At 41.4% G+C, this 14909-nt stretch overlaps 1 protein-coding gene across 1 annotated transcript; it reads left to right on the top strand.

Moving 5' to 3' along the window:
- Positions 1–1973: 1973 nt before the first annotated feature.
- On the top strand, positions 1974–5679 carry LOC130841396 (sal-like protein 2). Its single transcript, XM_057717577.1, is given in 4 exon segments — positions 1974–2180; positions 2182–4980; positions 5502–5642; positions 5644–5679. Coding segments are annotated over 4 exon segments (3183 nt in total).
- The last annotated feature ends 9230 nt before the right edge of the window (positions 5680–14909 follow it).

Here is a 14909-nt window from a genome sequence, read left to right as displayed (position 1 = left end):
AAATCTTGTATAATTATGAATTTTTATTTGATGTCTTCTACTGGTTATTGCTATGAAAGCTTTCATTTTCATTGGAGTTAAGAGAGTATTGCTGCCCAAAAGTCTCTTTTAAGAAAATGAAATGGAAAGTCAGAGAATCGGAGAAAATATTTGTAAAGCGTATCTGACAAAGTGTTTGTATTTGAAATATATAACAAACTGTTTCAAGTTAAGAAGATAGATAACCCAATTAAAAATTAAGAAAATATTTGAATAAAACATAACCGTAGAAGATATAGAGATGACAAATAAGTGCATAAAAAGATGCTCAGTATCATTAGTCATTAGAAAAATGAAGATTAAAGTTGCAATGGGATACTGCTGCATGGCTATTCAAATGACTAAAATCATAAAACTGACAGTACTGAAACTGTTAGCAGGGATTTGGGGCAATTGGAACTCTCAGACACTGCTGGTGGGAATATGAAATGATACAACCACTTTAGAAAACAGTTTAGCAGTTTTCTAAAATGATAAATACACATCTTCCATATGAATACACACCATTCCACTCCTAGGTATTTACCCAAAAGAAAAAAACTTATTTCCAAACAAAGACCTGTGCACAGATGCTCACAGTAGCTTTATCTTTAATAGTCAAAAACTGGAAACAACCCAAATGTCTATCAACATGTGAATGCATAAGTAAAATATAATATACCTATAAAAGAGAATACTTTTCAGCAAAAAAGGATGTTCCATTGACATACTCAATAACAGAGATGAATGTCAAAATAATTCTAAGTGAAAGAGGCCAGACAATAAACAATTATACTGTATAATTCCATTTATATAAATCACTAGTAAATGGAAACCAATTTGTAGTGAAAGAAGGTGGGTGCTTGTGAATGGGGCCAGCGGAGGGTACACAGTGGTGTGGGAGCAAGAGATTACAAAGGGACACTAGGAAACTTTTTGGGCTGTAAGTATACAATGCTTTGTATTGATTATGGTGGTGGATTCATGGGTGTGCATGTGTGTCAAAACTTACCAAATTATACCCTATAAATATGTACAATTTATTATTTGTCAGTTGAACCTTAATGAAGATGATAAAAGAGGCATTCTCTTTCTTGGAAATAGGACTCATTATCATAAAAATGTCATTTATTTCAATTTAAAATAATACATAAGGAAAAAATAAGAAAAGCAAAAAAAATGAGAAAAGCCAGGAAAAACCCCCAGAAAATATGTGGTAGTTCAAGACTTAAAGGAGCAGCATCAGGCTAAGGTGAATTTGTCTCTAGACTGGTTTAAGATAATCTGTCCCCTCTCAGGCAACTTGAAAGAATGAGATAACATCGAGAGCCTCATTGATTATTACCACAAAGTGAGTGACATCAATCAAAAATTAGCAGATGTGAAAAAAAGAAATAAAAAAAAATTAAAAAAAAATTAGCAGATGTACCAAAACACAGAACAGTGAAGAAACACAGTATTTAAAAAAACAGAAAATCCATGTAGTGAATTTATCATCCATGGACCTTAAAATAACTCTGATTAATATCGCTAAAAAATAAAGGAATATATAGAAATTTTATCAGCATTCTGAAATTTAAAAATGCAGTAATTGAGAGATCAACAGATGTGGTAAAGAGCAGATTAGACAATTGAAAAAGAGACAATTGCTATACTAGAAAGTAGGCTAGTGGAAAACAATTGGGATAAAGCATAGAGAGCAAATAAAGCATAGCATATGAGATACATATATAAAACAATGAAACACACACACACACACAAAATTGAGTTCCAGAAGGGGAGGATAGAGAATAGGAAAAAGACAATATCTGAAGAGGTAATGGCCAAGAATTTTCCAAAATTGAAGGGAGAATATTGAAACACAGATTCAAAGAGTGATATGGTCTTTGGAGAAGTATCTATCCAATTTTTTCCCCTCATTTTAAAATAGAGCTTGGACCTCTCTCTACCCGGGAATGTCTCGGCGAAAGCAGAGGAAACCCTAACAGTTAATCTCGGACTGCAAAGGTCCCAGCGCGTCTGAGAACGGTGATGCTAGCGAGGAGGACCACCCCCAAGTCTATGCCAAGTGCTGCGCACAATTCACTGATCCAACTGAATTCCTCGCCCACCAGAATGCATGTTCTACTGACCCCCCTGTAATGGTGATAATTGGGGGCCAAGGAGAATCCCAACAACTCTTCGACCTCTTCTGAACCCCGGCCTGAGGGCCACAACAGTCCCCAGGTCATGGAGGCCGAGCAAAGCAGCCCCTCGGATTCCGGGTCCTCTGTACCCACAGATCCCACCTGGGGCCCGGAGTCTTCAGGGCACTTCCTCGTTGCTGCCACAGGTACAGCAGCTGGGGGAGGTGGGGGCCGGATCTTAGCCAGCCCTAAGCTGGGAGCAACTCCTTTACCTCCAGAATCCACCCCTGCACCCCCTCCTCCTCCACCTCCTCCTCCGCCCCCAGGTGTAGGCAGCGGCCACTAGAACATCCCTCTGATCTTGGAAGAGCTCCGGGTACTGCAGCAGCTTCAGATCCATCAGATGCAGATGACTGAGCAAATCTGCCGGCAGATACTGCTGCTTGGCTCCTTAGGCCAGACAGTGGGCACCCCTTCCAGTCCCTCAGAGCTACCTGGGACAGGGACTGACTCCTCCACCAAGCCCTTGCTTCCCCTCTTCAGCCCCATCAAGCCTGTCCAAACCAGCAACACACTGGCACCTTCCTCCACCTCCTCTTCCTCAGCGGTGGAAACACCCAAGCAGGCTTTCTTCCATCTTTATCATCCACCGGGGTCACAGCATCCTTTTTCTGCTGGAGGGGCCGGGCGAAGCCACAAACCCACCCCTGTCCCCTCCCCGGCCCTGTCAGGCAGCACGGATCAGCTGATTTCCTCGCCTCATCTGGCATTCCCAGGCACCACGGGACTACTGGCAGCACAGTGTCTTGGGGCAGCCCAGGGCCTTGAGGCTGCTGCCTCCCCAGGGCTCCTGAAGCCAAAGAATGGAAGTGGTGAGCTGGGCTATGGGGAAGTGGTGGGTCCCTTGGAGAAGCCTGGTGGACGGCACAAATGCCACTTCTGTGTCAAAGTATTTGGCAGTGACAGTGCCCTGCAGAGCCACCTGCGTTCCCACACAGGTGAGAGGCCCTATAGGTGTAATGTCTGTGGCAACCGCTTTACCACGCGTGGCAACGTCAAAGTGCATTTCCACCGGCATCGGGAGAAGTACCCACATGTGCAGATGAACCCTCACCCGGTGCCAGAGCATCTAGACTACGTCATCACCAGCAGCGGCCTGCCCTATGGTATGTCTGTACCGCCAGAGAAGGCCGAGGAGGAGGCGGCCGTGCCAGGCGCAGGTGTGGAACGCAAGCCTCTGGTGGCCTCCACCAAGGCCCTCAGTGCCACAGAGAGCCTGACGCTGCTCTCCACTGGTGCAGGCACAGCCACAGCTCCTGCACTCCCTGCTTTCAATAAGTTTGTGCTCATGAAAGCGGTAGAGCCAAAGAGCAAAGCTGACGAAAATACCCCACCGGGGAGTGAGGGCTTAGCCATCGCTGGGGTGACAGAAAGTGACACAGCGACCCGCATGCAGGTAAGTAAGCTGGTGACCTCGCTACCCAGCTGGGCTCTGCTTACCAACCACTTTAAGTCCACCAGTAGCTTCTCCTTTCCTTATGTGCTGGAGACCTTGGGGGCTTCACCCTCAGAGACATCCAAGCTGCAGCAACTGGTAGAAAAGATTGATTGTCAAGGAGCCTTGGCAGTGGCCTCTACTGCCTCGGGAGCCCCCACCACCTCTGCCCCTGCAGCTTCGTCCTCAGCCTCGTCTGGACCTAACCAGTGTGTCATTTGTCTCCGGGTGCTAAGCTGTCCTCGAGCACTGCGCCTGCATTACGGCCAACATGGAGGTGAGCGGCCCTTCAAATGCAAAGTGTGTGGCAGAGCTTTCTCTACCCGGGGCAGTCTGTGTGCACATTTCGTGGGCCATAAGGCGAGTCCGGCTGCCCGGGCCCAGAACTCCTGCCCCATTTGCCAGAAGAAGTTCACCAATGCTGTTACTCTGCAGCAGCACGTTCGGATGCACCTGGGGGGCCAGATCCCCAATGGTGGCACCACGCTCCCTGAAGGCGGGGAAGCTGCCCAGGAGAACGGCTCTGAGCAATCTACAGCCTCTGGGGCAGGGAGCTTCCCCCAGCAGCCATCCCAGCAGCCATCCCCTGAAGAGGAGTTGTCCAAGGAGGACGAAGAGGACGAAGAAGAGGAGGAAGATGTGACGGACGAAGATTCCCTGGCAGGGAGAGGCTCCGAGAGTGGAGGTGAGAAGGCGATATCAGTGCGGGGTGATTCAGAAGAGGCCTCCGGGGCAGAGGAGGAAGTGGGGACTGTGGCGGCCGTGGCCACAGCTGGGAAGGAGATGGACAGTAATGAGAAAACGATTCAACAGCCTTCTCTGCCGCCACCGCTGCCACCACCACCTGACAGCCTGGATCAAACACAGCCAATGGAGCAGGGAGGCAGCGATGTTGCAGGAGGCACAGAAGAGGGGGGCAGACCTGAGAGGAGCTCCAGCCCAGCGGTAGCGCTGGCCCTAGAAGGGGGAGGCGGCAGCACCACCTTGGTGGAGGAGCTGAGCCTGCAGGAAGCGGTGAGGAAGGAGCCAGGAGAGAGCAGTAGCAGGAAGGCCTGTGAGGTGTGTGGCCAGACCTTTCCCACCCACGCAGCTGTGGAGGAGCATCAGAAGACCCACCCCAAGGAGGGGCCGCTCTTCACTTGTGTTTTCTGCAGGCAGGGCTTCCTCGAGCGGGCCACGCTCAAGAAGCATATGCTGCTGGCTCACCACCAGGTACAGCCCTTTGCCCCCCACAGCCCTCAGAATATTGCTGCTCTTTCCTTGGTCCCAGGCTGCTCACCCTCCATCACTTCTCCAGGGCTCTCCCCCTTCCCCCGAAAAGATGACCCCACAATCCCATGGGCCTGATTTTCTGTACCTGCTGCCCCCTGACCCAGGGAGCAGAAACTGAGAGCTCTGTAGAAGGACCTCCAAGATCTAGGAGCCCTTATTTGTCTGTTTACCTCAGTTCTTATATGATATGTCCCTAGTGGCTTTTCTCTAATTCCTGAGCTTCGAAATCTGTGCTTACAGGGGGATGGCCCCCTGAGAAACTTTCCTTCCCTCTTCATTCATTGTAGCTGAGGAAAATAGATTCTCTACAGCTTTTACATTCCCAAGAAGAACCCTCTCCAGCTTCCCTGGGAATGACCCTTCTACCCTCTCCTCTCTCTTCTCCCTTTCCCTTTGACAGGTGCACCTGAGCACCTACATTTGGAATTATAACCCAGCCTGAAGGGGCCGGCAGCTCTCCCTGGAGAGCCCAGGGCCACTTCTCTCTGGTGATCAGGTCAATGTGCGGGAATTCTTGTCCCAGGGCATTACTGTCCAGCTGGTGAGGGTGGGCCCCCACAGCTTTCCTGTCAAGTGACCTGCCCATCCAGCCCGAGTTCCAGCTCCAGCTCCATCTCCACTACCACTTCAGGCCCCACACCACCAGTGCTGTTTGGCCCAGGAACTGTGGCTGGGAAGTTGCCTCCAGCAATGGAATTCAGAGAAGCCACGGAGAAGAGAATCCCCCCTCTTCCTCTTTTGGCCTCTTGCATCCAAGACATTGCCTGAGAAGCCCATCATAGAAGAGGAGTAGCAAATTGTATATTCCTTTCCTTCCCCCTGCTCCAGAAGGTGCCAACAATGAAGATGCAACAATATCTGTAACTGGAGAGGACAGGGAGAAATGCAGGGCATAGGACACTCTTCCCAGTAGTAAGGCACTAATGTGTCTTCATCATGTTAAGGCAAAGGTGTTAGCTGGTTAATATGCCAAGACATTTTGAGCTTCTTATATCCTTCATCCTTGCCTCTCAGAATTAGGAAATAGTGGATTTCTTGCTGAGAGGTCTCCCATGGGATGGATATTTTGGGGAAGGAAATGTGAAGTTCATATTTTTAACAGGCATTGTTGATGATGGTAGTTGAAGGAATGATGGAGAGTTGAGGAGTGTTGCTAAAGCATAGGGCTTGCTGAGAACCTACGTGATTAAGAAAGGGGCGTGATGTAAGGGAGGGGACCTCAAATTCTTATTTGGATGGGTTGATGGGTCTCATGAATGTTCTTTTGGACCAATGATGACTTAGTGTGCAGCAACGCACCATGAATCATGGGGGATTTCCTAGCATTAGTGTGCTTCTAGTTTTAGATAACTCCCTCCTCTATTCCCTGGCCCCTTGTATTTTCCTCATCTTCCTCTCTCAAGGTCCACTTCCTTCCCATTTTGCCTGTCCACAGACTGGGGCTTATGTCTTTGCCACTGTCTGGTTCTTAGAGTCCCAGACTTTGGGAGCTGAGCCCCAGGTGCTGCCCTCCCTGCCTCTCCGTCTTATAATGAGATGTAGTATTTACTCTTAACATAGGATCATTTGGAACAGGAGTTCTGAGGAGGAGGGAGTGAGGGTTCTGCTGTTGACTGACTTGAGTGATGGCTCCTCCTCCAAAGGTGTAGGCTCCAGGGTTTCCTAACATAGTAAAACGTGAAGAGCAGACAAGGGAGATATTAGTGTCTTTCCCTTTTCATTAAAGGTGTTTTAACAAAAAAATAAATAAAATAAAACAGAGCTTGTTAGAGGTGATAATTGCACAATCCAGTGAATATACAAAAAAAACCACTGCATTGTATGCTTTAAAAGGGGGGAGTTTTTTGGATTGTAACTTTTATCTCAATAAGCCAGTTATTTCTTTAAAACCTGTAAAAAAAAAGTTTTCTTATTTTTGAGTTTTGAGAGTGTTTTCTATATTTTGTGAAAATGTACTTGATCGGATAAGTAATTTGCAAATATTTTCCCCAGTCTGTGGCTTTTTTTTTTTTTTTTTTTTTGCTCTTTTTCTAGCGTATTTTGCGCATCTGAAGTTTTTTTTTTTTTTTTACTTTGGTGCATTCTCACTGATCGATTCTTTTATGGGTTGTGCTTTTTGTGTAATACCTAAGAACAACAGTGACAAAGAGCAGTTTAGTGTTTTGTTGTAGGGCTGTTTCAGCATCATTTGTTGAAACTACTACCTTTTCTTCATTTAATTGTCTTTACACATTTGTCAAAAATTCACTAAACATATGTGTTTTCTCATTCTGGATTGTCTCTTCTGTTTCATTAATCTGTATTTCAACCATTTTACCTATACCAAACTGTCTTGAATTCTGTAGCGTTGTCTTGGAATAGAGTAATGTAAGGCCTCTAGCTTTGTAATTTTAAAAATAATTTTTGGTTGATCTACCTCCTTTGTTGTTTCATGTAAATTTTAGAATAAGCTTGTTTTCAGCTCTAAAGCAATCCTGTTAGAATTGCATTAAATCCATCAATTTAGAGAGAATTTACATGTTGAGTATATTGTCTTTATATTTGTGTTTTCATATCATAGGAACATAATATATCTGTTTAGTTTTTTTTCTTTTTAATTTCTTTCATCAGTATCTTATACTTACCTACATACTGTTCTGGCACATATTTACTTAGATTTATTTCTAATATTTCATTTTTTTGAGGCTATTGTACATTGTACTTAAGAAAATTTTGGTTTCCAACTGTTCATTGCTAGTATATAGAAGTAAAATTAATTTTTTGTACATGGACCTTGTTTCTTGTGACCTAGAAAGAACTTATTACTTCCAGGAGCATTTTTGGATTCTTATTATTGTTGTTACTTCTATGAGCATTTTTAGATTCTTTGCAAGTTTCTACATAGACAGTCATATAATCTAGATATGGGCAGGTTTAATATTTTAAACTTAATGGAAAAGATAAATGATAAAACAACATATCTTTGTTATTGATTTCTAATTTAACAATATTGTGGATATACAAGATACTTTATATGATTTGAATCATTTATAATTTATTGTGATACTTGTTTCCTTGGCCCAGAATATGATCTATCTTGGTAAATGTTCTGTATGTACTTGGAAAGACTATTTACTCTGCTATTGCTGGGTAGAGTGTTCTGTTGATGTCAGGTCAATTTGATTCGTATGGTGTTTCAAGTCTTCTATATCTTCATTGGTTTTCTGTCTACTTGTTCAATACATTATTGAGAGCATTATATTTAAGTCTCCAATCATAATTGTGTAGTTTTGTATTTCTCCTTGTAGCTGTATCAATTTTTATTTCATGTATTTTACAGCTCTGTTTATTAATTGCATAAGCTGTTACAATTGTTATGTCCTCTTGATAAGTTGACTCCTTTATTGTTATAAAATGACTTTCTTTATCCCTAGTAATATTTTATAATATTAGTAATACATATAGCATAATATATATTTGTTTTAATATAATATACAAAGTTATCTTTGCACTGAAATTTACTTTGTTTTATACTAATAGACCTATCCCAGTTTCCTGTTAGTATTATCACAGTATATATCCATCCTATTATTTTTTTTGACATACAATAAACTGCAAATATTTAAAGTGTACAATTTGATTTTTTTTCTTATTAGTAATGTATATATGGCAATCCCAATCTCCCAATTCATCCCACCCAACACCCCCCCATCCTATTACTTTTAAACCATCTTTGTATTTATATTTGAAGTGTGTTTCTTATAGGTATCATATAGTTGGGTCTTGTTTTTTCTTTTAATTCAGTATTATAATCTCTGCCTTTAATTGGGTTATTTAGACTATTTACAATGAATGTAATCATTAATAAAATTAAGTTTAAGATTTTGTATTTATTTTCTATTTGTTCTCTCTGTATTTTATTTCCTTTTCCCTCATTTTCTAAATCCTTCAGAACTAATTATTTTTCATTATTCTACTTTACCTCATTTTTGTCCTATTAGTTATCATTGTTTATTTTAATATTTTAGTGGTTCCTTTAAGGTTGATAGTACACAGCTAAAACTTCTCAGAGTCCACCTTCATGTGATTTTATAGTATTTCAGGAATAGTATCTTTATAGCAATATACATCCATTTACTCCCTACTGACCTTTGTGCTATTGTTGTCATTTATTTTACTTTTACATATGTTTTAAATCCTATAAACATTGTTATGACTTTTGCTTTAAAATACTATTTTTCAAAGAGATTATAAAAATAAGGGAGAAACCATCTTTTAAATTTATCCAAATATATACAGTTTTCCAGTGTTCACCACTGTATTGTATAGATCCATAGTCTTATGGGGAAATCTATTTCTATCTGAAGGAATTTCTTTAATATGTCTGGTAATGCAGGTCTGTTGGTGATGAATTCTTTTACTTTTAAAAACTTATCTATTTTGTCTTTATTTTGGAAATATATTGTCACTGGGTATAGAATTCTTTGTTGCCATTTCTTTTTTCTCTTTAAGTGCTTTAACGATATTTCCCTCACTATTTTCTGGCTTGCATTCACACTACTTAGTGGGTATGGTTTTCCTATCTGAGTGATGAAAACATTCTAGAACTAAATAGTGATGGTGAATATTTATACTTAATGTCACTGAATTGTTAACTCTAAAAATGGTTTGTGATGAATTTTATGTTACATGTATTTTAGTACAATAAAAAATGGGCAAAGAACTTGAATAGATATTTCTTCAAAGAATATTCACTAGTTGTGTGTGCATCACCCAGCTTTTATAGTTATCAACATTTTACTATTCATATTTTATCCAGTTCCGCACTTATCTCTACTTTTTTGTTAGAGTATTTGTACAGCAAATCCAGGCACCATGCTGTCTCAACTGTAAAATTTTCAGTGTGTATATCAATGTGACAAACTGTGTCCATGCTGCTGTGCGTATGTCCAGAAGTTTAATCCATTGCTTTGAACTGCTGGCTAGTATTTCATAGTGGATAAACACCCTTGTTTACTTATCTGTGCCCCCAGAGATGAACACCTGCTCTCCAACTATCCACTTCACAGAATTGCTATGAAGACCAGCCTTGTACGTTTGCTCTTGGAGTCTACATGAGAATTTTTCTGGGATACATACTCAAAAGTGAGTATATAAACTTTAGTAGAAGAGATAATAAAATGTATATTTTTATAAAACTGTTCTCTGCACAGTGGGTGGCATTAACTACTAGAAGCTATATTGCAGAGAACCTCTCACCTCTTGACTCCAGAGGCTCCTGTTTTATTCCTCTTCTCTCACCCACATTATTTGTCACACTTATTTTGAGATGTCTTAACCCGTGAAATTTTGCTTAGGGAAAGAATTAGACATGATTCACCAGATTTCAGAGGAGCTACCAGAGTGGTTTTTTATTACATTTGAACACTCCACGGTTATCAATCTATGACTTAGATATAGAAAACTGACTGATGATCCACAATTCCAGTTAAATCTATTTCCTTATGAATCCAACCACTGTGCTTCCACATAACCCACGAGGCCTATCTAGCATTCCTATCTCAGTCAAGAATTGTACCAAGCCTCAAACTCCATAACTTTTAAGTCATCATCAGGCTTTGGCTTAAGTTTCTTATCTTCTGCTCAGGTTTCTCAGAACCAAAAGCAAATGTGACCATTGTTTCCTTTGAACCTGCAATCTGTCTCTGTGCTAATGATACTTGGTGGCATGCACTAATTGAATAAAAATTCCTGAGTGCCTACACTGAGGTGGTATTCTTTCATGGCAAAGAATACAGAGAAAAAGACATGATCTTATCAATAAGTAGGTTACTCTCTGATGAGAGAAAGTCTTAGACAACAGGACACTGCCACTGGAGGTTTGTCTTAATGAAAATCTGCACCAACTTGGGAGAGCCTGAAGGAAAGTAAGAAGAGAATTTGTTGGCCAGAGAGATATGTAGCTCTCAGTAGAAAGGAGGGTGCCCTGAGAGAGTTCAGAGAGTTAAGAAGGAAGAGGGCCTGAGAATAGAGTACAGGAAACAATAACAGGAACAGAAATCTGGACGATAGGATCCCCCAAAACTGTCTTGTGATCCTGAGATGTGCCCTCACATCTTATTTCCTCTATTGGACTAGAACCTCTTTGGGGTCAGAGATCATGTTTTTTTCAATAGTGTGTCATCCTAGGGCTCTAACAGTACTTCGCTCAAAGCAGGTTCTCAATAAATTGTTTATGAATTAATGTACCTTGTGTGGTATATTAGTTTTCTACTGATGCTTGAACAAGTTACCACGAACTTAGAAGCTTAAAAAAGTACAAATTTATTATCTTATAGTTTTTTGGACTAGAACTCCAACGTGGTCTCATTGGGATAAAGGCAAGGTGTCAGTAAGGCTGCATTCCTTTCTGGAGGCTGTAGGGGATAATACATTTTCTTGCCCTTTCTTAGCTTCTAGAGGACATAGCCATTCCTTATAGCCCCTTTCTTTCATATTCAAAGCTAGCAAATGTAAGTTGAGTCTCACATTGCATCACCTCCACTGTCGCATCTCCCTCTGACTCCTTCTATCTGCCGCCCTCTTCCACTGTTATAGACCCATTGTGATAATTCAAGATAATCTCCCTATTTTAAGGTCAGCTGATCAGCAGCCCTAATTTCATTCGTAGTCTTAATTCCCCATTGCCCTGTAACCTATCATATTCACAGGTTCCAGGGATTAGGCCATGAACATCTTTGGGGGCCACCAAGGAAGTGAATGCTCAATGGAAAATCTAGAAGTCACCTGCTAGGCCTAAGGTTATAAGTACCACAGGCAAGATGAGTCTACTATTCAACTTAGGATCATAGACCTGTGGCTAACCTCACTATATCTTTCCTCCAGAGCCTAAAACCTGAATGAGGGACCCTCTACCTAGGGAGCTAAATGGAGAGACCTTGCTCTTGGAGGAGTTGTCTCTTCCAAGAAGCTGGATGTTTGTTATCACTGTTCAGAAAAATGAATTTCACCAGTGTTCCTCCTGTGAGATAAGCTCCCTTTCTCTAGAAGGCCTCAGGAGAGGGAAGGGAGATAGGAAGCTAATAGCACCAGTGGTAAATTAAGTTTATAAAAGGGTCTGTTGGGTGCTGACATATATTGGCAAAAATTTTTCATGTAAGACACACCTCTAGTTAAGCCAAGCCCTGGGAGCATTCATCTGTCCTAAGTTGTAGCTTCTTGCATACAAACACCCAGCACAATTTCCAGCAGATAAATATTTACACTTATTCCTACACTGGTAAAAACCAAGTCTGGATACTATAACTTATTGAGATGAACACAAACCCCCAGATTTGAAACGAGACCAAGATAGCCAATACAGCATGATTCTGTATCAAATTCTGTATCAAATTCTTGATAGGCTCAGGAAGTGAGTTCAGACCGGAAAATAGAAAACTGACATGATATATGAGGACACTGGGAAAAGAATATAGGATGGAAAAGTTGTCTGGTAGTAGCCAGCAAATGAATGCTCTTCAAAACATATAAGGGAAATTTTTTGGAGAGAAGTGAAGTGATTTGTACCTCCACTGAGGTTGAAATACAGCTGTGGTACGTTGAAGAGGTAACAGGTAACGCATCCAAACTAGTAGTTAATGGTGAAGAAGGGGAAACAGAATGAACTAGGGATATGGGAGGTGGCCATGACGAATGGCTTAGAGGAAATATCCTCTCCCTGCCACATATACCACCAGAATTGAACATGGGAAGATGAAGAGTGGAAGGCCATTTCGGAAGGCTCTTTAGGGGTGTTAAGAAAATATCCCCAATTTCAAACTACAGAACATTGCCCTCCAGTATCCCCACCCTCCAGATAGGTGTCAGAATAGTGATTTGTGAGGTATAAGCCTTCCCTAGCTACCATTGGCTGGTGGGAGTGCCTTGATGACCAAACAATGCTGAAAGGGTGTGGTCCTCAGTGCCCTGGGGAGTGGTATCCACAGGGAGGGTAGGACACTTAGGGCAGAAACTGGGAGGTTTTAACATGCCTAAGGTGACCAGGGGATAAAGGCACCTGGTGTACTTAGGAGACAATGAACCGTAAGCACCAGAGAGAATAAGAAGAAGATCTGCTTTAAACTCAAGTCCAGAGGTGGTGGCAAGGTCAGATGATCCTACCCAAGCTTCTCCTCTTCCTCACTGACCATCTCCCCTCTAAGACTCTTTCCTGTCCTTGCCTTTTCTTCAGCCTGCACCCATTCTCATTAAGACCCCCTTCCCATTTATCATTCATTCTATTTCCCTAACCTGGTACTGTTCTGAGCTTACCCTCTTGTCCTTCCAATTTCAGAAGACAAGGAGGAGAACAAAACGACTGCTTTACATGAGTTCAAGAACTGCAACTACTTTAAGAAAGCAGAATGGAGAAAGAAGGGCAACACATTTTGGCCATTACCACAGACTGAATAGGAGCCCACACCAAATGCATCTAGGACAGGCCAAGGGATGCCATAGAACTACACCATTCCAAGATATGGCAACATAGGACGCAGATGGTGATGACTGAAGTCAACAAGGTGAGAGAACCCTTCCTCCCAGTTAGATATGTGTGTATCTCTGAGTTGTCTGATGATGAAAAGGGAGGCACGAAAGGAAGAGTCAGGTACATGAAAAGGGAGACATGTGAGGCCTTGAAGGATTGGGGCTAAATTGGCAGGTCCACAAGAAGTATATTTGGAATAAAGAATAGATGGGTACAGAGCACCAAAGGCAAATTTCCCTCCATAAAACTTTAACCCAAAGAAGTTGAAAGGACTTGTTTGTATGGAGTGGAAGGAAGAAAGGGAAACTTGATATTAAGGTTTAGATTGCCAGAACCCAGATGGGAAGGTGGTGTTTTTAGTGTAGAGTAGAAGTAATACCTCAAAATAAGGAAAACGAAGGAATCATTTCCAGGCTACATCATAGTGGTGTTGGTTGTGCTCTACTCTATGTTGCAAGCATCTATAAACCCTATGAAGGATGGAAACACACAACTAAAAGTCACAAACAGTACCTTCATGGAATAAAATAATGGTATTTGGAGATGACATATCCAACACTGATTAGGCCAATTTCCGGCTAAAAATCTGTAGTGGAGCTACAGTCTATCAAGAGGAGGGCAGTGTAAATTTTTATCTATTGATATCCCACTATGAGAAGTTATGAAATTACTTCACACGTACTTTGATCCATCTCTCCATCTCCCCTACACTATCCAATTATGCTACTATTTTTAGTGACTGTTGTTCACTATTGCAGATTTATATATGTAATATTATCATTCAGTTATTGACTTGGCAACTTTAATGGTATCTTTTGACCCATGGCTAAGAAATTTAGAAATTTTACTTATACTGCCTTTTAGCCTTTCATCTTCTTTGTCTGATTTTGTTATATTATTTCTATGTAGTTATAGTTGAAAGCATTTACATTCTGCTTTCTAACAATAATTTCCTACTCTCCTGCTATCTTAAAAGTATTCATTAACAGATCTTATGCAACAGTTACTCCATTGTGTAATAAGGGCTCATTATAATCATCTGTACTGAGTTCTTCTATACTTGAAATTTTTGTCTATTTATACTTAAATGGCACTGTGACTGGGTATAAAATGCTTAGGTCATTTATCTTTTGCTCCACTGTCTTCTGACAGTGACTGTTACAGTGAAGAATTCTGAGATTGGATTGATATTATCTCTTTATAAGCCTAAACTTGAACTTTTGCTACATTGTACAGTATTCTTTATCTCTGAAATCTAGTAATTTAGTAAAGCGATCTTTCAGTGTTGCTTTTTGTACCACTTTACCTTGTGACAGAATGAAAGGAAGCTTTCAATCTTAAGGCTAAATCTTTTATTCTGAATGATTTTCTGAATTAAATATTTGCATTTTTCTCCTCTTCTGCTTTGGTTCTCTTCTTCAGGAGCACTCACATTGCATATATTGGATACCCTTTATTATTTTTCATTTCTGTTTGATTTTGCTTGCTTTAATCA

Source organism: Hippopotamus amphibius, chromosome X, assembly GCF_030028045.1.
Source record: "Hippopotamus amphibius kiboko isolate mHipAmp2 chromosome X, mHipAmp2.hap2, whole genome shotgun sequence".
NCBI classification, from domain to species: Eukaryota; Metazoa; Chordata; class Mammalia; order Artiodactyla; family Hippopotamidae; genus Hippopotamus; species Hippopotamus amphibius.
The sequence above is the reverse complement of the archived record's forward strand: the minus strand, read 5'-3'. Positions and strand labels throughout refer to the sequence as shown.